This window comes from Solea senegalensis, linkage group LG5 (assembly GCF_019176455.1).
Source record: "Solea senegalensis isolate Sse05_10M linkage group LG5, IFAPA_SoseM_1, whole genome shotgun sequence".
In the NCBI taxonomy this organism is placed as follows: domain Eukaryota; kingdom Metazoa; phylum Chordata; class Actinopteri; order Pleuronectiformes; family Soleidae; genus Solea; species Solea senegalensis.
Window position 1 is genome coordinate 22,372,933 of NC_058025.1, and position 27,978 is coordinate 22,400,910.

The 27,978-nt window shown below is 41.0% G+C and overlaps 1 protein-coding gene across 5 annotated transcripts; it reads left to right on the forward strand.

Annotated features, from left to right (window-relative positions):
• Positions 1-103: 103 nt before the first annotated feature.
• mtmr3 (myotubularin related protein 3) lies at positions 104-27,978 on the forward strand. 5 transcript variants are annotated; one of them, XM_044025727.1, is made up of 21 exons: positions 104-273; positions 5,279-5,355; positions 6,849-6,905; positions 9,021-9,110; positions 9,738-9,854; positions 12,755-12,837; positions 13,762-13,928; positions 14,019-14,115; positions 14,413-14,526; positions 15,022-15,212; positions 15,613-15,744; positions 16,125-16,236; positions 17,345-17,540; positions 17,702-17,887; positions 18,149-18,319; positions 18,770-18,915; positions 19,230-20,751; positions 21,522-21,632; positions 21,757-21,845; positions 24,825-24,851; positions 27,736-27,978. In XM_044025727.1, exons 3-21 carry the CDS (start codon positions 6,903-6,905, stop codon positions 27,905-27,907), a joined length of 3,726 nt encoding a protein of 1,241 aa, XP_043881662.1. In that variant the 5' UTR covers positions 104-273; positions 5,279-5,355; positions 6,849-6,902; the 3' UTR covers positions 27,908-27,978. The 5 variants fall into 5 exon arrangements, with proteins under 5 accessions (XP_043881662.1, XP_043881658.1, XP_043881663.1 ...); XM_044025723.1 differs by having other exon boundaries at positions 13,762-14,115; XM_044025728.1 differs by lacking the exon at positions 24,825-24,851.

The following is a 27,978-nucleotide window of genomic DNA, read 5'->3' on the forward strand; positions in this document are numbered from 1 at the left end:
TCTAACAGCCACGGCGCAGCACTGTTTACATGATAGTAGCGCGTGGTACGTCGGAGCCCCTCCCCCCGCTTCGACTATCGCTCTGACGCGGTGACGTCACGAACCACGTAGATTGGTTGTTGGGTTGGAGAATTCGCTGCGATGGCGTCAACGGCTGAGTACTGGACTCGGATATGACTCGTTTTTATTCAGTCGAGTTTTATTTGCTGCTCAGCAACTGCACGGGATTCGGGTGAATCTTCGGCACCTGACTTTTCATCGCCTTTTTGAAAGGTAAGCGCCCCGGTTGTGCTCGTTCCTCGGGTGTGTGTTTTGACAGAGGCCTCCGTTTTGGGGTCCGCCCTCCATCTCATAACAACAAAAACAGAGCCGCGCTAGCTCGAGCAGCTAATAGTGTTGTCGAGCCAGAGAACTGGCTGTTCTGCGTTTGTTTCAGCTCCTGTCAAATGCCAAGTGCTGTGACATTACAACACAGCAGTGCAATACTCATAAATTAATCTTCTTGGTGCTTACTCTCTGAATTTCTTGTCGACAGAGGTTAGCTTGCTAGCATTGATTTCGGCTATATTTGATAACCGTTAACTGCAACACAGACGCTGCCTTCAGAGAAAAATAGTTTAATTCACAGGTAGCTTCAAAATAACATTTGTCTCTGTACGCGGGCAGTTATCTTATGGACCAAACAAACACAAGCGACAGTAACGGTGCATGAGTTCTCCTTAATAATGTTGCAGAGCACTTAGCTTGCTAGCACTCGTAGTAATATGACGATTCAGACACTATACTTATTTTGCCTCAGTAACGATCATTTATGTGACTGGCATTTAGCAAGCTATTATAACTGCAAAGTGAAACCGTCACCTGAACTTTCCGTTAGCAGAATGTTTTTTTAAAGCTTTCTATGTGATCTCTAATCCTTTGGGTCTGTTGTTAAGCCGTTAAGCTAAAAGTCGGTTTTTACAATTCATAGTTTTTAATAGATCATTTTTTTAAATGAACTTAAAATCAGTTTGCGTCTTACAAAAAACAGAACAGCACTTGAATGCATTCAATAGAACAGATAAGTTGATAATAGAACGCATCAAAAAACATTCACTCAATGGCTGTTGAGGCGTATATTAAAGTGGTGTGTAAGCGAATGTCTTTTACACCCAGAACATTGTGAAATGAGTTCACACAATGCTAATTAAGCATATCAGCTCCACATGACTCGCTCTGTTCCTTAATGTAGCAGAGTTTTTTTTATTGTTCTATGGCTACACAGACTGATGCATGTCACATCATGAGTGGAGAAGGGAATGTTGAAGCGTAACAGCCACACTAGTAAAGTGAAATGGCAGCAAATTTTAGATTGTGGAATTCTCCCTGGTTCTCTGAAACATGAGTGAGGAAGTGAGTTACTGAAATTAATGATTGGAATACAGACCATGAGTTTTCTTTTCAGAAATCTCTGCATTCTCACTTGACAAGTGGGGAAAGTCTGGGGGACAGTGACACAAGCTGGTTGAGCTGCACGATTCTGGAAAAAATGTGAATCACTGAATATTGGCCTGCAAAATTGTTATTATTGTTATTATAATTATTATGGTGACATATGGCGTGTTTCAGCTAGAGCTGAAACAATTAATCGATGAAACGATTACTAAATTAATCAATTACTAAATTAATCGACAACTATTTTGATAATCGATTAATCCGATTATTATAAGCTTCTTAAATGTGAGAAGTTTTCTTCATTTCTTTGCTCTGGATAACAAAAAAATCATTAAAAGTTAATAATTTTGGTTTGTGGGCAAAACAAGACATTTGCAAACATCATCATTTCCAGGTTTGACAAACACCGATCAACATTTTTTAAGGTTTTGTGATATTTATGGGCAAAACTATTAATCAAGAAAATAATCGACAGATTAATTGATTATGAAAATAATCATTAGTTGCAGCTCTAGTTTCAACTAGCTCGACTTGTGACGTCATAACCAGGGAAAATGACTGCTATGCACTGATTGGTTGGAGTGCCGTCATGGGACCAAATAATGCCAAACTGTAGATCAATTAAAAAGACTCAATAATCCTGAAAACGTGGGTTAATCTCCAACATTTAGCAAGGAAATGTGTAAACTCTCATCATTTAACAGAGGAGTCGGTGTATTTCGTGATAGCACTGCTGAAAGCCTGCGCTCAACTGCAGACTGGCTTCCGCCTTCACTGATTCACGCGATGTAAAGGCTTCATATGTTGAGAGTTAAGGCAGCGACAAGGCTGCATTTTGGGGTGAGAAACTCAGAGAGGAAAATCGTTTATTTCCCTCCACTAGTTCTCTGACAATATCAACATGGCAGCGTGCGTGGAAAACAGCGAGAGTGCCGTCAGGATCAAGCCGAACACTGCCGAACTGTAAATCAGTTAAAAACACTTAGGGCAATCAGCGAGCTGCATAAACTGCCGCTGTATGTGACTGTATCAGACTGAGTCTGTGCTCTGGTCATGGAGGACGCACTGAACAAATATTTTTAATTAGGACGTGTCAGAATGGTCAGTTATGAGCTCTATTTGACCTTTTCTTAAAAATGTGTGTTTGTACATTGGTGAAATATGGTCACTGACTAAATACGGCAACCGATGGACGTTTGCTGACTTTATCCGGCACATTAGTTTCATATATAAAATCCTCTGAGGCTGGAAGTTTGTGTAAAACACTGTGCTCCACTGTGCAGCCACGAACAGCACACTTGTCCCTCCGCGTTGACATAATACCGCTCTTCCTCCCTCGCCTGCACTCTGGCATTTTATAGGGACAAGGTGGAGCTATGGTGGGGCTCTCGAGGTAAACTTACTGGTGGGGTGGTAACATTTGCGGTGAAATGCGCATGCTGCCGTCATAAGCGCAGGGAATTCAACATTGCATGTTTTATCGCCTATACTTACACTAAGGGGGACCACGTAAACATGACTGAGTATTCTTTTTCCACACTTTGGCGACTGGTAAGGCCTCCAGAGTCCCAAATATAAGTATTAAAATGGTTAAAAAGTTGATTTTGCATAATATGTCCCCTTTAAATCACCTCTCTTGCCATTCTGATGGTTGGTATGAACTTCAGCAGCTTATCGTGGCCATGTCTACTTACCTACAATATATGCCTTGAGTCGCTGCCATGTTGTTGGCTGACTGATAATGTTGAGGTAATGAATAGTTGAATATGTATATTTAATAAAGTGTCTGGTAAGTCAAGATTTCTAAGGCATAAAATTCATACTATACAGTATCTAAAAATGTATGTTAACAACCGTACTGTAGCTGGGGCTGATAATGAACAGTGCTGATCTGATGTTGGACATTACCACAATTATCAGATTTACAATGCATGAAGTCAGCAAATGAACATGAGATTTCTTAATACAGCTTGAATATTGAGTAAAGACGAATGCAGACAAAACAATTCACTGGCACTGTTACACCTAGGCCTCTTTTAGTAGAATTTTCAGCACATCATTATTTGCCACCTTTAGTCTGTGCATGCCAGATTTCTTGACATTTGTCCACAAGTGTGCATTATACAGAGGTAAACAATATACTTAAATTCGAAATGTATCTTCACATAATCCATATACATACTGAACTTAAGTGCAAAGATGTTTGCTTGAGCTTAAAACCTGTAGTACTGACTGTACATGTCATTATCAGGCGTCATCATTTCAAGAGTAATGCCCAAGATATTTTTGTTTATCAAGACCATTGCCCGCCACTGGAAACTGGAAAGTTTGGTGTTTGATTCAGTTTGGTGTGTCAGATTATATCAAGACATTTGTTGGCATTGTATTTGACGAATTTTTTAGACCCACTAAAAGCCGTCGGTTATTGCTATTCATAGTTTTTTAATAGATAATTAAAGTTAAAAACACTTAAATGCATTCAATAGGAACAGATAACTTGATAATAGAAAGCAGTGAATTATTTAAGTTTTTTGCTCATATGATGTTGCATGGTGAATGATGGTCATGGGATAGGAGTAATTTTAAGGCTATAAGGGGCTTATTAGCCTTTCCTGTGTGACTTTGAACCCAGAGCTAGGCTGCATTCACGGATCACGAGCATGCTGTGGTAAACAGAGCTGCATGTGTGTATGCGTAGGGCAGATAGGCTTTATCAGGTAGCACCAGCAGTGAAAGCTGGACTTCCCAGTGAAGAAATGACATCCCCCTTGCTGCTTTACACCAGACAGTTCAGCAGTGATGGTGGCCTCTTCAACCATAAGTGCAGCAGGCTTTTTTGTCTTCTCTGCCCTTTGGATTTTTAAATGTTCATGAGGTGTGTGGAAGTCCTGAGCAGCTCATTCACTGACCTCCAGATCATATTTCCGTCTCTGCAAGAGTAGCTGACCTTTACAACTCAGCCTGTATGTGGAGAGATCGCCAACAAGTTGCCCATTTATGAGAGAGATAGTAGTGCTGAAGAAGACATTTTTTTAATCAAATTTGCAATTTTAAATAGTGTAATTAGCAAACCACCAAGGCTGCAATTCAATTGTTCCATTTTCAAATGTTCTGTGTTCTTGGTCACTTTAAAAATGCAGTACATAAATGTCAAAAACGATTTATAACTAAAAGTTCTCTATATATTAGTGTGTAATTGAGTATAGTAGTTAATGTTTTGATGGTGTCTAATGTGATAAAACTGCATCTTCTTTAGAATTCTGTAATACAGTAATTTGAAGCCTAACTTTTAAAAAATGACATTGCAACTCAAATTGAAAATGCAATATATACATATATATATCAATAAAAATCACAATTGCACATTTTTCATTTTACATTTATATTTCAACCTTAAACTGCAGGAAATGAATACTACCCACCAGCTAAGTGCTGTGAAATGTCTGGCTGTTTTATGTGTGTGTCTGAACAGACATTTGGGTTCTTAACCAGTTGCTTTTATTAACCTCAAAATGTCAGAGTCGGTGCAAATTTAATATTATTTAGTGTGTTTCTGAAAATGACTATTAGATGACCGACTCATTTGACCAAACTATGCCTGTATGCTGACTCGGAAATTAAGTGCTTCAAGACCTAGCAGGATTTTTTACTTCTTTCCACAACGGAGTTTAAGTGGTATCTCTGAGCTCACATGCAAGCCACTGTGGCCACCAGTACAGCTATATTTGCCAGGGAATCAAAAGAGCTTCTGTAGCTTGAATGTCTCAGTGAAAAAGTCTGCTGTTCATAAGGAGACTCATTTGCTTATTATTCAGTTGTATGTTTTTTGCCTCATTTTCTACAGATTTTCATGCATTACTTTTGAGAGTTACAAAAAAAGGATCACAAGGACTGTTCATCGTCCATCACCGATTGCCTCTGGTAAGTTTAAAAGATGTTTAATTTGGCATCCAGTGCTTCTGCTCCCCTTTACTATGCAATAGCTACAAGCTTTACTGTAGGATGTTGCTGCTGACTATGTCTTTCTGTTGTAATGTCATTTCGTGTTGAATTGATTTGCTATTGAATGTGTTGAATGCGATTGCCCGACCAGAGCTTGCGGTCTCCTCATTGACCATGAGCTACAATTAGTTTTTTGCCTTCAATCATTCTCTGAGAACATAGTTCAGCAGTACATCCTGATGCTTTGGTACAACATCAGAGTGAAACAATCCAGTTGTTGTCTCATCTTGTCAAATACATTCCAAAAAAACTAAAAAAAAAGAACGTCAAATTAATGCAGAAACAAGGGCGTTAATGTGGTCTGTCATTTCAGGTAGTAAAAATTCAGTGATCCTCTAGATGAGACTCGCCATTTATTCTTTTAGACTGAGCATATAGCAAAGAAGAAAACACCCAAATTACAGTGTTCAAATGAAAAACATACGTTTTGGGGCCATTTTGTGCCTTCATTTGGGATTGAACTGTAAAGGGATGACTCAGTAAAAGGAGAAAAAGGTGCCTGGTTGCCTAAATACATTTTGAAAATACAATTTTAAATTCTATTATTTATATTCTCTTCCAAAAAGCACTTTGGCTTTGTCTTGAAAAAATAACATCACTTCTTATAAGTTTATGTTCACTAGGGAATACTCACGCCATCACCTTTACTGCGTCTTCCATCTTCCTTGCCTGCCTTTGATCTGCCCTCTCAATTAATTTCCAGTGGGAGAAATAATGAAGAATAAGTTAGGTGTTTCATAAAGTTTAAAAATAGGAATAAATAGAGATAGTTACCAGAATATACTCAACGTTTTGATGTACGAATAATCGGCTGAAAAGTGTGGGAGGAGATGGCAATCAAAAAAATATGGCAGAACATGATACATTATTCAAACCTGCATCCAGCCAATGTGAGCTTTCACATAGGTGACAGAATTTCACTGAGCAACATTTATTTGGGCCGAGGTCGATTTTTTTTCAAAGTTTCTCTTCCCACAGGTATACTTCCACCCATTCTTAATGTGTGTTGTTGATGACCTGACAAAAATATTCAATTAAGCAAACACTCTGGGAGAGCTGGGACTGTTTACAAACAAATGTGACCTTATTCAAATCTATGTGTCTGACTGACATCATAAAGTCAGTCCTGAAGCAGTGAAGTGGTTAAGTTTGAGCTTCTGAACTAAGCAAGCTTTCCTCTCGTCTTCAGTTTCGTCTGAATCCACGTATTTCTCTCCTTCTATTTATTTATTAAAATGGCTTTTTAATATTTAAATATGATTTTTTTTTGGTCCTTAAAATGTATTCACATAATTGTATTGATCCTGTGTGAATATAGAGGATGGGTCGAAAAAAATGATTTATTATGGACTTTGATGAGTTACATGAGTTGTATTAGAATTAACTGTCATCTGTTTGTTGTGCTTCCACAGACTGGTCCAGGTCGGAGTTCCTCATTGGGTGACCCGCTCTCCTTCACAGGGGCCATGGTAAAGTAACATTACTGCATGTTTGCTTTCAGAGTAGCTGCTGTCTGTCGGGTGACCTGAGTGCAGTCGGCAAAATCGGAAACTCTCCATTGATTATTATTCAGCTGTGTTTACCGGAAAGCAGACAGTCAAAGCAGCTAGAGCAGTTTCACAGTTTGTCCAAGGCTGCTGTCCAAGCAGAGCAGCTTCCAGTTTACACAGCAGAAATTGCACTGTGCTGTCTCACTATGACATAACCAGCAGATTGAATGCATTGCTCGTGTGCTTGTTTTTTGTTCTGGGTTGGCATGCTGCTCTGTGGTGGCTGCCCCCTGGTTGGCCTCAGCTCACTGCTCCTCCAGCAATTGTTGGCCGTGTATCAGCCAACACGGCTCATGCTGAGCCAGCGTCCTACAGGACGTACTGACATCATTGACGACCACCTTAATCTTGCTTTGCATCGTGTTGAGACTGCATTTTCGTCCCGACCAAACACAGGCTGTAGATTCCTGCTGATTTATGTCAGCACAAGGCCAGACATTTTTACCCCCACCAGATTTCCCTTGAGGAAAGATTCCTGACCCCACTTGTGTGTCCATGCTTCGCATTCCCCTCTGCTAGGCATCTGTGAAATGTGCTCATCTGGTGTAAGGCTACTGTGGCAATTCACACGTTCTGTCTCTAAGAAAGCCTACTGACTGCTGGTGACAACTCCAGTTTTAAAGCACTGTATGTTATCAGCATATGTTATTGCATGGCTCATTGTGCAAGCAGTGATTACAGTTAATTAGCCTGCATTGTACGTTTCAGTGTGGACACAAATATTAGGGCTTCATCCACACAATGTGAATGAAAAGTTACTTTCAGTTTCACCTTGTGATTGACCAGTTTTAAAGTAAACATAAATGGAGTAGTGCCATACCATAAGGTGTTGTTCTGCAGCGTCATTTGTGTGTACAAACATTATTTGCAATGTAGATGAGAGTGACACTGGTGCAAAAGGCATCTGTTGAGACACACCTGCTTTCTGGGCACATCCGCATCATAACAAACTTTCAGTGCATCTTTTCATATGCGGGGTAAAGAAGAAGGTCCCACTAGTCTATGTCTACTCTGAAATAAACTCTGAATCTCCATCATCCAGACAAAGTCCCTGAGTCAGTTGGTCACTTTGTTCTCTACACACATATTGAACAGCAAACTTGGGGTGAGGTGATATCATCACTCGAAATCTGTTGTCCTTTTTTCCTAGTTTGATGCATTAATTCAGTGGTTCTCAAACTATTTACACCAAGTGCCACCTGAGAAAATAGTGAACTCTTGAAGTAACACCATTAGCACCAACGTTAAAATACAGTGGTGTAAATAGACCGAGCAAAGTCAGCTACAGACTTTTCACAGGAGGCAGATTTATTCTCAATAAGATTATTTGCTCACATATATTTCACACACTGGTATGGAAAATTAGATTAATAAGGAGTGAGGGATAAGGTGACTGTAATTATTATCATTTAGTTAATTTATTTTTTTCGCTATTTGTTTCATTTTCTATGCATTTTAATTTTTTACTCCACATTCCTCAGCTCCACTCTGATCACATACCCTGGTACATATAGTGGAACAGTATTTTTGACATTCCTCCCAGTACCATCCGGAGGAAGCTCACGTACCACAGTTTGAGAACCACAGTGTTAATTAATTCAGTGAGGCTGCAGCGACTTCAGTCATCTCTGCACTTCCCAGGTATTGGTTGCTAAGTAAGTCAGGCTTGGCAGAAGCTTCTTCGTTTTTAGATGATACATATAAATGGCCACACAAATTATTTTAAATGCAGCACTGTCTAACTGGCTTTAATTAGTCCTTGTCATCACTGTGCTTAACTATGTCATAACACATGATTTGAATAATGGTCAGGAGCATTAACACTTTCCCCCCAGAAAACGACTACTTATACTAGTCTTATACAGGGATTTATCTGCAAAACAGATCCAGGATCAATGCTGGAAATGTATCTGTGAAAGGAGTAGGAAAAGGGAGGAAAGAAATATCAAAAACCATGTTCAAACCAAAGCAGAGTGTGTGTCTGTAAAAGTTGAGTCTCATTCAGTAAAAAGTTAACAGGCCTTCTTTCTGCAGGAGGAGGAGGGGCAGAATAGCTTGGAGTGTATCCAGGCCAATCAGATATTCCCCAAGAAGTCCCCCGTCCTGGAGGAAGAAAACATGCAGGTCAGGATGTTGCTAGTTGCTCTGTTTGTGTCATAAATAAACATTGGGTAAAGTGACAGTTATGTGTAAATATGTTTGAGGCGCTTCCCTTTAATCAGTTACATAACCACCCTCAAACATGAGATGTTAAATCCCTCTCTGTTTGACCAGTTTTAGAAACAAAGTGTCAGAAGTTAAGTGCTCTCTGAAAATAAGCGTTAACATTCACAGTCATTCGCTGAAAGCTAATTCTGAAAAACATTATAATGATGTGACAAATTCTTTTTATCAGCTGTGTCAGCGCTCAGCTGGTCAGTCAAGATATTTCTCGTATGCTTTAGTCATGGTATTTTTGATATTTAAACTTGCAGTTATATAACTTGGAAATCTTGCTTTGAATCACTATGTGTTGTGTACATTTAATAACATAAGCTGTTTAAAAAGCTTTACAAGATACAAGCCTAGGTACATGATATTAGGTCAATAAATACCTTATACAGTTACACTATCGTCATGCTAACCATATCCACAGTGCTTTAGTGAAATCATTGATTTTACTGCATATTTATGTCATGTATTGCTAACATCACAGGTGTTATATGTGAGGCTGCAGTTTATTTGAAATATAATATCACTTGCAATTTCCAGGTGCCCTTTCCTGAGTTGCATGGGGAGTTCACGGAGTATGTGGGGAGAGCAGAGGATGCCATCATCGCCATGTCCAACTACCGCCTTCACATCAAGTTCAAAGAGTCTGTTGTCAATGTAAGTATCTTGGACCAATGTGCTTCAAGGTCAGATACAGACAGAGAATGATTGTCACAAACTCAAAATAACAGCTAAATGGAGTACATTGCCTCTATTAGAGGCTGTGTGAGGGTGTTAATGTTTTGTGAATGGGCAGAGCTGGGGCCATTGTGCCAACACAGGCGTGACCAGGCTATTCACAGCTGATCTGCACTGGCAGCAAAGCCATGTGACTCTTCCATCACCTCCATTTCTACACGTCCTTGCCTGTCTGTGCTGCTTTCTCTCTGCATTTGCCGTTGCCATGGTTCCAGTTGTTCTAGAGGGGATGCATAACAGTAGTCTTCTCTCTCTTGACCAAATGTGGTCACTCTCTAAGTCTATGTTTTCATTAGCACGTGTGACAATGTTTTCAACAATGTACTATGTTTTCGTGTTAACAACAAGGGTTTTATACCAAACTACTTCAGTCCCTCTGTCTTTTCATGTGGCCATTACATAAAAACATTTTTTCCCTAGCAAATTCCCTTTTGTTATATGCACCACTCATATTCTACTTGCGTGCAATTATTTGAAGGTTCTTTAAATCTCAAATTAACTATTCACTCTTCTCTTATAAGAATTTGTTCTTTTAAATGTTTTAGGAAAGGAATATGGTGTGTTTAGATCACTAAGCTGCTCTATTGCAAACATGTGAGGACAGGAAAGTTGAGCAATGACAAATGCTGTGCCACAGGAAAACAGTTTGGTTTGTTTCACTTCCTTCTCTTATTAACTATCGTCATTTGTGTGAAGCACTTAGTATTTATTCTGTCTGCAGAAAATACTAATTCTATTCCTAAAAGAGTTGAACTATTAAGTTATTAATATTATTAAGAACCAGTACTCACGGAGTTGATTACACATTGATTTGTTCGATTTATTTGAAAAGTGAATTAACAGCACCAGTTTCTCCAGGAAGTCTGTGATGTTGGTCTTTTAGAATTATATACTGTGGTATATAAAGGAGTATAGATGAACTGTAATACTTAAAGTTGCCCATAAGACTAGAAAAATGTGTAGTCAAGGAAATGCCTATTAAGATGAAGTGATGTATTGATGTATTATATTCAAAATATCAAAGGTCAACATCCCACTAATTAACGCTTTTTACATCAGAGAACTTTGGCCTGTTACCAGAGCTCATTTATATTACTGGCAGTAGGTTAATTTGTTTATTCATTGGTTCTGATGAAAGTGCTTCCTGTTGCTACTGGCTGCACATCATGTATGGTTGGCCTTCACTGCGACCTTAGTGCTTCTAGTCACTGGCTCACAAACCACCTCACTGTGCTCACATCGTACAGAGCCAGCGTTCTCCTCACACAGATTTAGATGTGTCGATGAGGCATCTGCTTCACATGCCAGAGTCGTCAGAGCTCACAAATCAGGAGTGGGAGGTGCAGAAAGAGAGTGGGAGGCTGTTGACAAGCAGTTCAGGAATTTTGATAGTGGCCAGATTTGGTATGTTGATTAAAAGTCAGGAATCCAGTTGCGGCAGCAACATCCAGAATGTGCTCACCCCTGTAGAGACAGAAAATATTCCCCAATCAGCATGTACTTTTTTTGACTATTGTCCTCTGTGTTTTGTTTTGGATAGAGTTGTTGTTGCGAGGTGTCAGTAAGTACCAGCAGAGCTGCATGGTGTGGAGTGGTTAATTGTCTAATATTTATATACATGTTGTTTGTGCCTGTTTGTTTAACACCAGGTGCTGGATTAAAGAGGATGTGATGGAAAAATATGTGGGGGGGAAATCAATGTACACAAATCATTCAAACTGCCAAACCTCTAATAAATCAAAATATTAACCAGGCTGTGTCACTGTCTTTGCACTAATGTAGTGGGAGCGTGAGCCACTGATGACTGTCTATTGATGGTGCATGTCTCCGGACTGTGTGTGAACAGCACATTGAACACACTGCACTGCTGGAAATGCTCTTAGTTTAGCTACTGTAAGCTCTCACAGAGCTTAGTCAAAAGCAGCACAAGTATTTCCCTGCAGTATTTAGAGAGTATGCGCTGAAGTCATGAGCACATGACTCTTCTGTACTTTGGATAGTGTTTGCCTATGAAAAGATAAGAATGTAGCACTGGGACAAAATTGAGCTCTGCATGATCTATTGTTTTTGTGCTCTCCAATGCAAATGTAAGACGATCTATATTTACTCAACTCACGCGGATGCAATGTTAATGGAAGTGCACCTTGGACGAGATATCTGTGGCACAGTGTGGCTGAATGGCTTTGGTTATGCAAAGAAATAAATTAGTTAAGAATGATGACGATCTCAGCATGGAGGGGTTTTACTCTGTTAGCAGGACTACTTCCCTAACTTCCCTAGTTACAGTCTGTCACACTGTATACTGACTACATGGATTTGGTTGCTATACTATTTAAGCTACATCCATGCTTATACATTTAAAGCAAAATGTATCTTGTTTCAGCATCACCAATACACTCAACATGTGTGCACTAGTGTAAACAGGATGTAGACCGTGTACTCTGCAGTTGGTTGCTTAGTTGCAGAAAATGCTTCAAGAAAGGAAGTGCTATAGCAAAAGTGAGAAGAGGTTCTTTCTTGGACAGACAATGAATTGTTATTGTTAGTAATTGTAAGAACACTTATGATTTCTTTCTCCTGACTATTAAATCTTAATCTGAACTTTGGTGTCTTGGTTTAACCCGGTCCATACTAAAACAAAACCTCAGTTTTCAAATAATAACAGGGCAAGTAGCATTTCCTATGACTGCAGTTTTAGTACTGGGAACAGTCAAGGTAAATGTAACACGTTTTTAAAACACCTTATATTGGTGTGGATGTAGCCTCAATGAATCTGTACGAGTTTGTAGAGTTGATGTTTCCTCTCTTTTACTTTGCAGGTCCCTCTTCAGCTTATAGAGAGTGTGGAGTGTCGGGATATGTTTCAGCTCCATGTCACCTGTAAGGACTGCAAAGTGGTGAGGTAGGTCCCACCCTTTTAAATTGTTTTTTCTGACTATTCTCACGGAAATCTAGATAGCAGATTTAAGGTTGCTAAAGTATCTTTCACGCTTAAAAAAGCTGGTATAATACCTGCAATTTGTGAAACCAGCTCATCAAAAAAGGCAATTAACACCAGTGGATGGGCTGATTTTCACCTGTGTGTGAAATGTGAAATCAAGCAAATGTCCTGTTAACAAAAATAAATAAGATGAAGAAGAAATTATGCCACACTGATGCCATTAGGAGATGAAACTGATTTAAAAATCTGTGTGTACTGCACAGTTAAACACGTTATCAATGGTCAAAAATTAATTCAAGCCCTGGATTTAACAGGTTTTGACCAGTTGGAATGGTGTATAAGATTTAAATATGGCAGCCCAGAGAAACAAATCTAGTTTAATTTAAATGCTGTGCTGCTCCCTGAACAAAACTGTTTACTAGTTCAGTTTGTTTTGAGTTCAGTTCTTACAATACTCTTGTGTTACTTAAGTAAACTTTCTGCCAAATATTCTCTGACTGTATTCACGGCCATACACACACACTTTTAGGATACACAAACATGTTGGAAGTTTCTCTAATGACCACGTTCATGATTAACACCCTTTTAGACAAGTCCGTTTCTTGAGCATCCTGTTTATGGAAAATTATCTTTGATGAGACTACTGTCAGAGTCTACAGCTGCCATTTTTCGAGCTAACACAGGCAGTAATTTACTCTTTGGTCGGGAAATGTGCTTTCAACTAATGTTAACAATTCAGTCATGTTTTTACTTGACTCTGAAATATCTGTGTTGTATATATTGTTATTAAAAGGCTCTTTTTAAGCACCACTCTTGCAACCTTATAATACTTTGTAGCCTGATAAGGGTAACACATGCCTTTGCATTCCCTTGTTGCATTTCCAGGTGTCAGTTCTCCACATTTGAACAGTGTCAGGAATGGCTAAAACGCCTGAATGTCGTAGTACGTCCTCCCTCTCGCCTGGAGGACCTCTTCTCCTTTGCCTTTCATGCCTGGTGCATGGATGTGTATGCTGGTGAGAAGGAGCAGCACGGCGAACTGTGCAGGCCAGGTAAACTACTTGTCTTTCCCCATGTTACCCCAGCAGATCCTTATCACTGCTCTCTTCTCATCTTATCAAACATCTCTGCTCTCTCTGTAGGTGAACATGTGACCTCCTGGTTCAAGAACGAGGTGGAGAGGATGGGCTTTGACACTCAAAACGCCTGGAGAATATCTGACATTAACAGCAAGTTCAGGTAAAAACAGCTTCTCATGCAGGATACAAAATGTGCTGTGTTGATTTCCATCACTCTCAGCTTTGCTTTCATTGGCTGACATCACAGCGCAGTGTATGTGTGTTTTTGTGTTTAAGACAGTGGGAGGTTGAGTTATTGTACGCCACTGATGCTGCACCCTGGGCAGAAAAAGGCCAGGCCTGGGATTAGGTGTCCATAGACAGAGACTTTTGTTGAGCCATCAGGCCCCCACCCCTGTTTCCACTCTCTCTTTCTCTTTGTTTAACCATTGCTCTCTCTTTCTCTCTGCTCTGCCAGACTATGCCCCAGCTATCCTCAGCAGCTCCTGGTGCCAGCTTGGATCACAGACAAGGAGTTGGAAAATGTGGCGGCCTTCCGCTCCTGGAAGAGGTTTCCTGCTGTGGTTTATAGGTTGGTGTGTTTGTTTCTCTCTGAGCTCCTCAAACCAGCAGCATAACGTGTCACCGCCATACACAGATGAAGAACATAATGTGCTGATTGGCTTTATTGTTTGCGAAATCAATCAAAACCTTTTTTTCTAATTTCCTATAATAGTGCCTCTGTGGACAGAGTTACAATTTCTAATAACAGCCTCATTGGGCTGCATTTCTCTGTCTGCTAGTATTCACAGTGTGACTTCCACCCACACTATTTACTTTACTTAATGACTTAAATTTTTTGCCTTCAGTCACTTGTATCTAAAATCTGTGCTTTACAGAAACTGAAAAAGTAGTGAAACCAGTGATGACAGCTTTTTACCTTTTCCAATTTTTCGATGAGCAAAAACAATTTAAGCCACAATTTCTATTATCCTGATAATTGTAAAAGACAAATTTCAATCACCGGTCATATTGGTCCATAACAATCCTTATTGTACGAAACAAACCTAATTTGTTTGTCACACAGGCACCTCAGCACAGGTGCTGTGATCGCACGCTGTGGTCAGCCCGAGGTTAGCTGGTGGGGCTGGAGGAACGCAGATGACGAACATCTGGTCCAGTCCATTGCCAAGTCCTGTGCTATGGACAGCAACTCCCGCAAACACATCCCCAACGGCACTTACACCAACGGCTCAGACCTGCCTGACACCGACTTTGGTGAGTTCACACTCAATCAGCCTCAGTCACCCTCAAAACTGACATACTGTGTACACTTTCATTCACACCTCCAGCTGAGCACACACCCATACACCGAACTTGACACTCACACAGAATATTTCCATGCAAAGGTCTTGCTATTTGCATGCAACTGCAGCAGACAATGTTGTGCAATCTGGCATGTCATAGCTTGTCTGAGGCAGTGGGTTCGCTCAGATCATAGTAACCTCTGATGTCAGACAGATTGTGATGAATTAGTCTACCTATGGCTTACTCACGTCTTATAGTTTGTTTACACTTTTCTTTGGTCGAGATAAAGATCTCTGCCAAAAACTTCAGCACTCATCTCAGTTGAAATGATTTTAACTGTTTCTGTTTGTTTGTTTTGTGCCTCTATTAGAATCTTCCATGACCAACAGCTCAGAGGTGGAGACGCTGGTCATCCAGGCCCACAAGTTACTTATCCTGGATGCCAGGTCCTATGCTGCTGCTGTAGCGAACAGGGCCAAGGGGGGAGGCTGTGAATGCCCAGGTAGGTGCTCTCAGCACAGTATCAGATTACAAACGGAATTAGGACACACGGTTCATTACCATGCACAGTTAATTCAAGCTACTATATTAGCTTAAGGTGACTCGTCAGTCCAAAAATGCACCGGTTTGGATTTCCTTATGGTTTTCTTGCTGATTTGGATACAGATTACTTCGGAAAAGGAGCTGAATTTCTTGCAAGGGTGCATATCTTGTAAATGTAATGTGTAATGTAATTTCCAAATACAAATGTAGTAGTATGTATGAGTGTAATGTAAATTTAGCTTCTCTGTTACAAATGCAGTTTTTTGTCTGTGCTAATATTAAAATGTTTTTATTTTCTAACGCTATACTTCTAATACTATTGCTTTCTTACTGTTCCAGAATACTATCCCAACTGTGAGGTGGTGTTTATGGGCATGGCCAACATCCACTCTATCCGCAAGAGTTTCCAGTCTCTACGTTTCCTCTGCACCCAGATGCCTGATCCAGCCAAGTATGTTTTTCTTCTATGCCTCCTGCAGTGCTTCTAATTTCCCCTAGTCATTACTCCACAGCTTTGCTGGCTCAAACTATAAAATCCAAAGCTCTCATGCTTTGCTGGTATAATTGTTGGTAACTGGTAATCACAGCTGTGTTTTGGCCTTGGCCATACATCTGTGCCTGATTTAGAAAGCCTGGCCCAACTCCAAGTGGAGGATCCCTTTCTCTATCTGCTCTCCCAGACTCGATGCCACAACAATGTGTAATTGAAACGCTCTGTGCTGGCTTTAGAGGGTGCAAGTGCTCAGAAGAGCAAATCAGACAAAATGGACTCAGAACCCTGTGCTTTCATAGGCCATACAATTCCTCCTTCCTGTTATATTCATTAATTGAAGTCTTGTGCACAGAATGTATGATATTTGTGCAAAACACTGACCAGCATGATGTCATTTATAAACTGAGTATGACCGTCTGCTAAGCATGACCACAGACTCCAAGATAAACACACCAATAATGCCTGTAACACTAACCTAGATAAGATAAGACTAGTGAAACATTTACTCATCATTGAAGTAGGTCAAAAATGTATAACATTATGTCTCACTCTGGTCACCCATGTAATGTATTACTTGTGTCACCCACACAAATGGACAGAAGGAAATACAGTTAGTGGTAATTGGGAAAGACACTGATTCTACTACATTATAAAGAAAAATAAAAGACCAGCTTTGTTTATTCAGTTTAACACTTTTAATCTGCAGCAGTAAAAAAAACAGAAACATTCAGTCTGCACTTTCAGCAACATATAGAGCAATATACTGCTCTATAGATACTGAGCATCATCTCATCTTAAATCCAGCATAATCAGTAACTGGTCGTGCTGCTGTGCACCAATGGTTGCATGCATGATCAAGGAACCTTTGGTTCCTAATGCTGCTTGTATTGATTTCTGGGGGTTAGTGTTTTTCCTTTGAGGTCCTCAAAGGAAAAACAAATTGAGGACATCATGGACGAAGCAGATCTGATCCTTTTACTGTATGATGCCATGTATGACACATTATCACAGGCATATAGGATCATGTGAATTTTCTTTTGCTCTTCTGCTGTGTCTATGCGTGCAGCTGGCTTTCTGCACTGGAGGGCACCAAGTGGCTGCAGCATCTGTCCCTGCTGCTGAAAGCAGCGCTACTTGCTGTCAACGCCGTTGATCGAGACCAAAGGCCTGTCCTGGTGCACTGCTCCGATGGCTGGGACCGCACACCTCAGATCGTTGCTTTGTCCAAATTGCTACTGGACCCTTATTATCGCACCATTGAGGTACATATGAAGACCTCAGTTCTCTGGACTCCCTGGTCTTAATTAGCTATTTTTGTATTATTTTAACACATATTCGTGTTACAATCCATGAATAGTAGTAACATTAACATAACAAAAAAGGTATCTGTTTACAATTGACAGTTGTTTTGATCTTTATGCAGGGTTTCCAGGTTTTGGTGGAGACTGAATGGTTGGACTTTGGCCATAAGTTTGCAGACCGCTGTGGCCATGGAGAAAACTCAGAGGATCTGAATGAGCGCTGCCCTGTCTTCCTGCAGTGGCTGGACTGTGTGCATCAGCTACAGAGGCAGTTTCCATGCTCCTTTGAGTTTAATGAGGCCTTTCTGGTGAGCACAAGTGGTGGAAATCAAACACCACAGTTGTGAAGGCCTTTTCTCAGATTCTGAGATTAGATACTGCAGAATGTTTTCATCTACCTGGTAATGCCTCTAATTTCAGTGTCATTAAACTGAGTTTCCGGTTGTGAGACACTAATATGCAGTTAGGGTGTGTTCATGAATCAAACAAGGAACCTCCTGTCATTTCTGTTCTTATTATTATACCTGTGGTATCTGTACAAGCCTTTACATGTTTGCTTGTGAATGCAGGTGAAGCTGGTACAGCACACCTACTCCTGCCTGTTTGGCACATTCCTGTGCAACAGCGGCAAGGAGAGGGAGGATCGTCATGTTCAGGAGAGGACCTGCTCCGTCTGGTCACTGCTGAGACCGGCCAACCGCACACTGAGGAACATGCTTTACAGCTCACACTCTGAGACCGTACGTCCATTGTTTCTGAAGCATGTTGAAAAAAGGGTTTTGCTACAAACCACAAAGCTGAGTCCAGCTTTTGCCAATTCCAGCTTGGCAAAGGATGAAATAAAATGTGTCACTGGAAATAATTGAGCCCTCTTATTTCAGAGCCCTCTTATTTGGGAAGATTTTCCCAAGTCTTCAAAATACATTATAGGATAGATGAACCTCGGAGCATAGTGTATTTCATAATGTCTTTTAGATTTATTGTTAATTGTTGTGGTCTCAAGCCTAATTTAAAAGGCTCTTGCCTTCTGAGAGTTGCATTTTGTGGTTAGTGCTGCTTTTGTCTTTTAATTTCTGTGCGTGGGCATCAGGGCTATGAAGTGTTGTTGACTTACCAAGAAAATTAATCTGCCACAAGTGCCTTCAGATATTCTCGTCAAATCTTACTCATTCATCATGTTGTTGTTGTAGGTTCTCCACCCAGTGTGCCATGTGCGCAACCTGATGCTGTGGACGGCAGTCTATCTGCCAAGCTCCTCCCCCACCACCCCCTCAGATGACTCTTGCGCCCCCTATCCCGTACCTGGTACCAACCCGGAGGATGCACCACTGGGCAGGTGAGCCTGTTTTATGCTCTTATTATTCTCATGCGTCATTACAGCTTTACCATGATGGAAGAACAACAGGAAGTTGCTTCATATTAATGTTGACATTGTTTGAGTGCTTGCAGAGTTAAAGAGACTTTACCTGAGAATTTACTTGTTAATGTTGGTGCTGCATTTTTCTTGTTTGGATGAGGCCACCATGTGATTTATTTGTGATGTATTTGTTACACAAACATTTTCTAAAGATGTTGTGCCTATCAAGCACATTAAGCTGTTGTGTAAAATAAAATACTTTTCCTGTGTGTAATTCTTGTTTTTTTCTTCAGATGTACTAAGACTCGCTCCTTTGACAACTTACCCAGTGCATGTGAGCTAGGAAGCAACCTTGCTCCTAACCGCCGCTCTAGTGACCCGAACCTCAATGAGAAGTGGCAGGACCACCGGTGCTCTCTCGAGCTCAATATGACAGCAGGGCCTGAGGGAGGGGGCAATCAGGACCAGGAGGTGCTGTCTAATGCAATGGAGCCATACCCAGATGATGCGGACTCAGAGCTGGAAGACAGCTCACACCTGCGGGCCTCAAGTGCTGACCTTGAACAGGGAGTCTTCGAGAGGCCTGCAGCCACAGGAGAGGAAGTGGAGGAGGCTGAGCTCTCTGTGGCAGTGGGTGTGGCCGAAGGCCAAATGGAGAACATTCTCCAAGAAGCCACAAAGGAGGAGGTAGGAGCAGATCAGAAAGAGGGAAGCACTGCTGTTGCTCAAGTTATAAACACTGTTGACACAGAGTCAGAGAGAGTAGCAAACGTTGGAGATGAAGATGAGTGTGCTAAAGTAAATGGGACTGAGATCCTGACAGAAGCCTCTGCTAATGGTCACCATCACAAAAATGGCATGATAGAGGCTCAGGAGGATGGTGAGTCTCCTCTGTCCACAGAAGAGGCAGATGAGCAGGATCAACAGGTACCTGAGGTGACTCAGGCATCAGAGGAAGTTGTAACGCAGGATGTTGAGGAATCTTGTGTAAAAGAGGAGGTTGCACATGAACTCAGTGAGTCTGGCTCAAGTGAGCCTGAGCAGCCTGCAGCTCACAGAACTTTAAATAATGGCTTTATGGATAGCTCACCTGAAGAGCCAAGTGAGGATGAGGAGACATGTCCTGACTGTGAATCTGACCACGATGTATCTGCTCCAGTGGAGCTGGTGGATAAGAGAGCCTCGCTGTTGGAGAGTTCAACAGAAACTTTAACTGAAGAGGCCTGTGGCAGGTTGGAACCCCCCACACAGCCGCCCGTTTGTCTCATCAGACAGCCGTGTGCTGACAGCATGAGCCAGCCGCCCTGTTCCAGGAAAGAGAAAGGGTTTGAGGCAGGCGAGCACAGCTTAATCAGAACTTTAAACGGGGGCACGAAGCAACCCTCAGTCAGTGCCTCTCAGTCAGTGAGTGCTGATCTAAGCAGGGACGGCGACAGCTCTGACGGCGAGCCTTGCGCGGGTCCTCACTGGGCCAAAGTGAACGGGGAGCGGGCCCCTCTGAGTCGACAGATGTCTCTGGTAAGCTGTAACTCCCTGATCCTTCATCAACGGGGCAGTTGCTCCCAGCATCGCTGTTGCCACGCCTTGGTTGGCCGAGCCGTCATCAGCCCGGAGCAGCCGTCACGCAGTCACCTAGATGATGACGGGCTGACACTGCACACTGATGCCATCCAGCAGAGGCTGAGGCAGATCGAGGCGGGTCACCAGATGGAGGTGGAGACTCTGAAGAAGCAGGTACAGGAGCTGTGGAGCCGCTTGGAGAATCAGCATCACACAGGCTCCCACAGGATCAACGGAGACATTGGAGATGAAGTGGTAAGATGTTGACAGGTTGATCATTAATGAACCCCCGGGCAGGGGTGTGTGATATAATATTTAAATCAGAATTCCAAATGTTGAATGAATAAATAAATAAATAAATAAATAAATACATAACCTGTCCTCAGTTGTAATTAAACCCCCTTCACACTAAACTAAACTGTGTGTGTGTATATATATATTTATTTACATATATTATACTTACATATACTCTTAAAACTACCCTTCACTTTTTTAGCCAATTGGTAGCAAACCAATTGTTAGCAAAATATTAAATATATTATTGTCTCAGTGCCCGAGGGTGTATGGAGTCATTGTAGGTTTACATTTCTGTTTACACCAATTCTTACCTATTTTTGTGCTGAAGAACTGAGAGGAGTATTTCCTCTTTAACAGCCCAGGTGGGCCAAAGCTTGTCGTCATGTACTTGTTCATAGATGGAGCCTCTTGCATCAGCAGCAGTGCTGATGTTTTTGGGCTGATTTCTATATTGAATTTGAATTTTGTCCAGCTTTAGTTTTAGCATCCAGTACAAGACTTGCACTTCATCTGCCTTTGCTTTGCAAAGCTACTGGGTCATGGTTGTATGAATGATTGTGTGGCAAACACTGTGGCATCACAGTTAAATTGTTTCTATCGTTCTCATCCCATAAAAAATTAAATCTGTATTACCATGAATGATAAGATGTGGCACAGCTTTAATTTGGGACATGTAACTGCTGCCAGAGGGACTCCTATTTGCTCATTCTTTGTCTCCCTCTACGTAGACCTCAATGATAGACTCTGAGTGCAACCTGGACCCCAACTGTTTGTCACGTTGCAGCACAGAGATGTTCTCTGAGGCCAGCTGGGAGCAGGTGGACAAGCAGGACACTGAGGTGAGCAGCTGGACTAACCTAAATGCTCCTTTTATAATGGTGGGAAGGAGCAAAGCTCTCATAGCAAATTGGTGTTTTCTTTTGGAGGTTGCCTTCACTGACCACAGTGCTCTGTACATTACAGGTCACTCGCTGGTACCCTGACCATTTGGCAGCTCAGTGTTATGGCTGTGAGAGCCGGTTCTGGCTCGCCACAAGAAGGCATCACTGCAGGTAAAGACTTGACAACCGTCAGTCACAACTCCACCTCTCCTGTTCAGGCTTACGGAGTATAAGCCTGATGTTTTGTGTCCGGATACTGTACATACAGGTTCAAACTCAGGCAGCTTTCAGTTCACACTAAATTTGTCTCATTATGAGGGAACTTCACTTGCTGACCTAACGTTAAAATCAGACTATTGATTGATTTTTGTCTTCTTGCATGGAGTTGCCATTCTTATTGATTAAATAACGCAACATCTGTTATTCATAACACAGGTGTCCATCATTTGTTCCTTCAGGGTTTGTTAGATAGTGCTTCTAGAATTAGACTGAACAATGTCCATTTAGTACCTGAAATCTTCAATATATCAATAGGTGCTTCAGTTGGTCTGTTTGCTGTCTCTTATTTTAAGCAGCTGATATTTCCTCTGTTGTTATCACTTCCTCATGTCATTGTTCTGTTTTTAACCCTTTATGCTGCTTGGGTTGGGTCAAGTTAATCACTGTGTGTCAGTTTTGGATTTCTATCATGGTCTGGACTGTAGACAGATGTCAACAGTAATCTGTAGGTTTCCTTTTCATTGTAGAATGTTACAGATTTTGTCATTTTTATCTAATGCTGAATGTAAAACAAAACATACATCTTAAATAGGAATTGTGTTACAGTGTGTTGTATATATTTTAAAGGGGATATATGTAATGGTGACCTTTTCAATTCAAAACACTGTAGAGCGTTTGTTGCCATAGTTTCCGAAACATGAAAGCAAGGAGCTGCAGTTAAAAACCAGCGTTACATCGTTCATACTCATGCACATACATAACTGTCCCAACTTGTTTGGTTTGATTTCATGTGCCAGCAGCAGACAGAGAGTAGAGAGTGAGTGTCTGTCTGCTCTATATAACCACATGATGAGAGGAGATGAAATAATATTATGTACGTTAATGTGAGGGGGGGAGAGAGAGCGTTAGCTAACCTTGGCTGAAGCTCCTTGTATTGTCTCCCTGTGCAGGAGAAAAATAGCCACACTTCTTCTACATTTTTCAGCCGTCTATATTTTATCTCATCTCCACTGTTGACCCTTGCTTTAATGCCTCCTCTGGTTGAGATGGTTTTGAGAGGGGTAGTGAGCCTCTTTTGGCGTATTTCCACCAGCTCTATTCGCCTCGCCTCGGCACGACACGGCACGGTTTAGGTTGCATCTCCACTACAAAAAAAGTACCTACTCAACGTGGGTGAGTCATCACTGCACGGCTGCGTGAAACTGCGGTGACTTCATTTTATACGTGACACATACACACAAACAAGTGACTAGTGACTTAACACCAGACTCCTGGTATTGGTGGAGATTAACCCACGTTTTTAGGATTGTTAAGTAGTTTTAATAGATCTACAGTTCGGTACTGTTTGGCTTGATTTGTGTGTTTGACGTCTCTTCCTGTGACGGCACTTTAGCCAGTCAGTGGCCGTCTAACCAATCATCGCATAGTACCTACTCGGCACACCTTTGGAACCTCGCCGGAGCAGGTACTAAAAATAGTACCTGGTACCAGGTACTACGCTAGTGGAAACGCTACTTAAACCATGCCGTGGCGAGGCGAGTAGAGCCGGTGGAAATACGCCATTTGACATTTTCAATGCACAGTTGCAGCTCGCTGTGTTTGGTTAACTCTGCTCTGTGTGGCACAACAGACCCAAACCAATCGTGTGTGTTTGTGACACACTAATGAAAATTTTAGTTGTGTATAAACTGGCTGCACCTAGGGCTGGGCGGATGATCAAAACTCATATCTCGATATTTTTTGTTCGAATGGCGATATGCGTTATTATAATGATATTTTGAACAAAACATGTAAAGTGTGTACTTTTAACTAATCACCATCAACCATTTAGGTTTTGTTTTATTTTTTTGCCCAACAAAGCACAGCTGTGCATATATAAACAATAGTGTTCCCTGTTTGAAACATGTAAAGTATTATAAAATAAAATCTATAGTAATAACCTACACTTCTAAGTATTAGAAGTAAAAGTATTTAAACAAAGTGAGCAATTACAATTTTGAATATGACATTTATTGAAATCATTAACCTTCTGTCATGAATGGTGACCTTTGGAGTCTGTGGAGCTTCTAAACATCACACTGTGTTTTAATTCAGACGAAATCTGCTGTTTATCTGAGTGAGCTTGTTAGCTCACCGGTTAGCCGCTTAGCTGAGAGCTGAAACCCAGGGTCCGGAGTGTACAACAGAAACCCAGAGACAGGAGACCAAAAACCCAGAAACCAGAGCCTCTGTGTCGTACACGGTAAACAATGAGCCGCTAATGTGTTTTAAGTCCACTTGGAGCCTAAATCTGCAGGTAACAGCTGAGCGGCTGAAAAGCGGCAGCAACAACATACAGGCATCACCAGCTCAACTTTTATTTTATAGAAACAAGTAACGAAAATGGTTAAGGGAAATGTACCGGAGTAAAAGTACATATTTTATTGCGGAAAATAACAGCGCCATTATTCTTTTATCTTAGCCACCAACTGCTCACTCTCCACCTGCACTGTGTCCGCCATGTTTTCGTTCAAGTGGCTGTTGTGATGTGTAGCGTGGGTGGGAGAACACTACGTAGTACGTACATGTAAGGGCCGTGATTGAGCAGCTGAACTAGGCTTGTAGGCTCAGAGAGAAGCAGTTGGTCTCATTAAATAGTGTTCGCAAGGCAATATAAAAGTATAATATATAATATACTGGTATGGCAATATTGAACTACATATCTCTTTCAACAATATACCGGTATAACTCTTACTACTGTTATGTCGCCCAGCCCTAGCTACACCATTGTTACTAGTGAAGCCAGTATTTCAATTTCATTTGATCTTTTCAATTACATATCATGGTCATTTTATTGCTTAATGAAATACATTTCTTACATGTAGCCCCTTTAAATTGTCTCGTCTGTCCAGACAGTTCTTATCCATTGTCTGCCCCTTTCCTCCTCCACAGTGGCAGAGAGACTGTCCAGGAGCTGTGGTGAGATCCGGCTCCTCTCCCAAAATCCACCCACCCTCCACCTCTGTAACCAGATATCACAATTCACTGCATCCCTTTCCCCCTAATCCTTACCCCACCTCGCCTCCCCTATCCCACCTGGCCATGATTGTGTCTGGTTTTCTTTTATGTGTTTTAGTTTTTGGCTTATTCTCAGGGAAATTGTTCTTCATTTCTCAGATGCATTGACTTTACTGTGTTTTCATTCAGCTGTTTTTAATTGGCCGTGACTGTGAGCAGGATGCTGCCAGTGGGTTGGCTGTGTTCGGTCGAGGGCTGATTATTTTATGGGTGGTTTTTAGGGCTGCAACTAACACTAAGCTGTCTATAAATCAATTAGTCATTTTGTCCATGAAATGTCAGATTTTGCTCAGTTTTCCATACATTCTGAAATGGTAATGTTCTCAAATGTCTTGTTTTTTTTCAGCTTGAATACAATATAATATAATATAATGCATATCATTTGCTACATGGAGCAAAACATAGAAAATATTCACATTTTAGAAACAAAAGAAATCATAACAATTCATTATTTTCAAAATAGTTGGCAGTTCATTTAGAAATTAATTCATAATCGATGAATCGTTGCAGCCCTAGTGGGAATCTGTGGGTACCTCACAATTTGATTTGATTATGAATCAGAGGGCAAAGATTCATTATTGAAAGATTATCAAATAATAACTTCCATTTGCAATATTTAGGGGTGGATAAAGGTTACAAGAAAAGCAGCTTTTAATACAGAATTAATTCTAGCAGTAAAGCTGTACTTGTATTTTATTCTGTTTTGTTCTTCTTTAAAATATTGAGAACAACAAAAACATTGACAGAGAGAGCGAGAGAGAGCAGTTGAGCTTCGGTTGAGAAAAACGATGCATTGGGGGATTTCTTTCCCACCTCTAATTTTTCTCCTGAAAAATCTGAATAATAAAAAAAAGCATCCTAAACATTGACGTCCTGCCATAGCGCCACATCAGCAGCCCACCCTCCCTTCACCCTGGCAGCATGCGGCCCCAAACCCCCCCCCCGCATCGTAGCATGGTACTGAATGCCACTCGTGGTGTAGACGGCTAGAAAATTCTCAGAGAATTAAATGACATGTTTTTCATGTTCTGCTGAGGGTGAGTACAGACAGCTAGAAGCCAGCACTGTGTGCATACAAGTGTAAGAGTGTGAGCATGGCCTTACAGCTGAGTCTGAGCATGGGTCTCTGAAGCCTTCCTGTTCTCTGATCGTAACTTGTGTTTTTAACAGGCTGAGCATTGCCGAGTGTAAGAGCACCTCTGCTAACCCAACGTTAAGTGAAACTTCACAGGAAACTATAATTGTAAACAGGAGCCGTGTATAAAGTAGAGGTCTTCATGGGTCCAAACATCAAATCAATAGGTTTCATAAAAGAGAGACACATGAGAATGCAAACATTGAGAGCACCGTGATGCATCATCATTTAATTCATTCATTAAGTAACAAGTGAGAATAGTGCATTTGTTACATATTAACAGTGAAAATGTCCCAAGAAAATGGAATCATTTGCTGTACATGTGTAAAGCCAAGTTAAAAGTCCAATAATAAAACATTTTGGGCAGTGATAATAAGACTGATTTGAAGGCTTGATCTTTTTTTGATGTCTTCAAATCAAATAAACAGTAATATATAACATTTAAATATAAACAAATTCAAGATTCAAACCATCATCAGATGTGTTCACATAATGCTGATTAAGACTTGTCGACTCTGTGTTTCGCCCGCTGACATTCCCACGTTGCACACAGGAAGTGATTTGTTTTATGCCAAGAGAGACGGTCTTTTGACAAAAAGACAGTCTGATCAGAGTTGATAACAGTGTTTGGCTGCAGACACTGAGAGCTGAGTCCGGCCGCAGTAAAACAGGACTCAGAATCTGGACCCAGCATCAGTGTGTCTGAACTGTGGAACTGTGAAGACCTCTAGTGCAAAGCTCTGGATGATTCACTCAAACCTGCTTGTCTCTCATGTTTTATCATGTGTCACTGTGATCATTGTTATCAAAACACGGCTAAGACAGTTTGTAAAAAACAATGTTAATTCTGTAAGCAGACATGTTTATGTCAGGGTCCTGTTCTTCACAAGAGTGCTTACTAATCCACGCCAGCAATCATCCGTCTTTAAACACTCAGATTTGATTCATTAGTCTTTATATTCAGTGTGCTCTTATTTTGAAATAAAAGCAGCATGATCCATGTACGTTGATTCATACAGTTAAAGGTTCCATAGAGAGATGGAATTAATGATAATAACAATATTGTTATCGTTATGGAGCTGGTAGTAATAATGTGACCAGTCATTATTCAGTAACATGCAGTCCATGTATCTTTGACCTCATGATTAGGAATATTATTTCCATGCATGATGCTGCATTACATTTCATAAAGTTTAGTGTTAAAATTACAGTGTCAGACACAGACTATAGTCCAATTGATACTAATATAGTGGTCTTTTTTATATATATATGTATATATATGCAATACTGGGCAGTATGGTCAAAAGATCTATTTATTATGATATATATCATTAGACATAATGATAAAATGTATGAGATTTAAAGACTGAGTTTTTTCTTTACCACAAAAAACAATAAATACAAACATTTTGCAAATGAGATGAGCGAGAAAAATAGAAGTATTTGTGAAAACCATAACTTAATCTTCTCACCTAAATCATCTATAATCATTTTAAGCTAAATGAGTTCTCCACACATGAAGAACAGAGCCTTGGTTTGCATGTAAACATGATCTGAAAAGGAGACACGTGTCACTTGTAGGTGTGAAGAGTGTGTGTGTGTGTGTGTCAGAGAGAGTCCAGCACTGACTGCTGTCCGTTCTTCTTGCAGGAACTGTGGTAACGTGTTCTGCGCCAACTGCTGTGACCAGAAGATCCCAGTGCCAAGCCAGCAGCTGTTTGAGCCCAGCCGCGTCTGTAAGGGCTGCTACGGCAACCTCCAGCTCGGCTTGGTTCCTCTTGACCTGGAGCTGGAGAAACCCATCGCAGCCAGCTCCAACTGAGGGCAACGATGGGGAGGGGGGGAGCGGGCTGAGTGGAACAGCCACTGACACAGACGCACTGCTGATGTTGG

Coding starts and splice junctions, on each gene's coding strand:
- mtmr3 (XM_044025723.1), top strand. Junction 21,633..21,756: donor TGGACAAGCAGGACACTGAG/GTGAGCAGCTGG, acceptor TGTACATTACAG/GTCACTCGCTGGTACCCTGA. Junction 21,846..24,824: donor ACAAGAAGGCATCACTGCAG/GTAAAGACTTGA, acceptor CCTCCTCCACAG/TGGCAGAGAGACTGTCCAGG.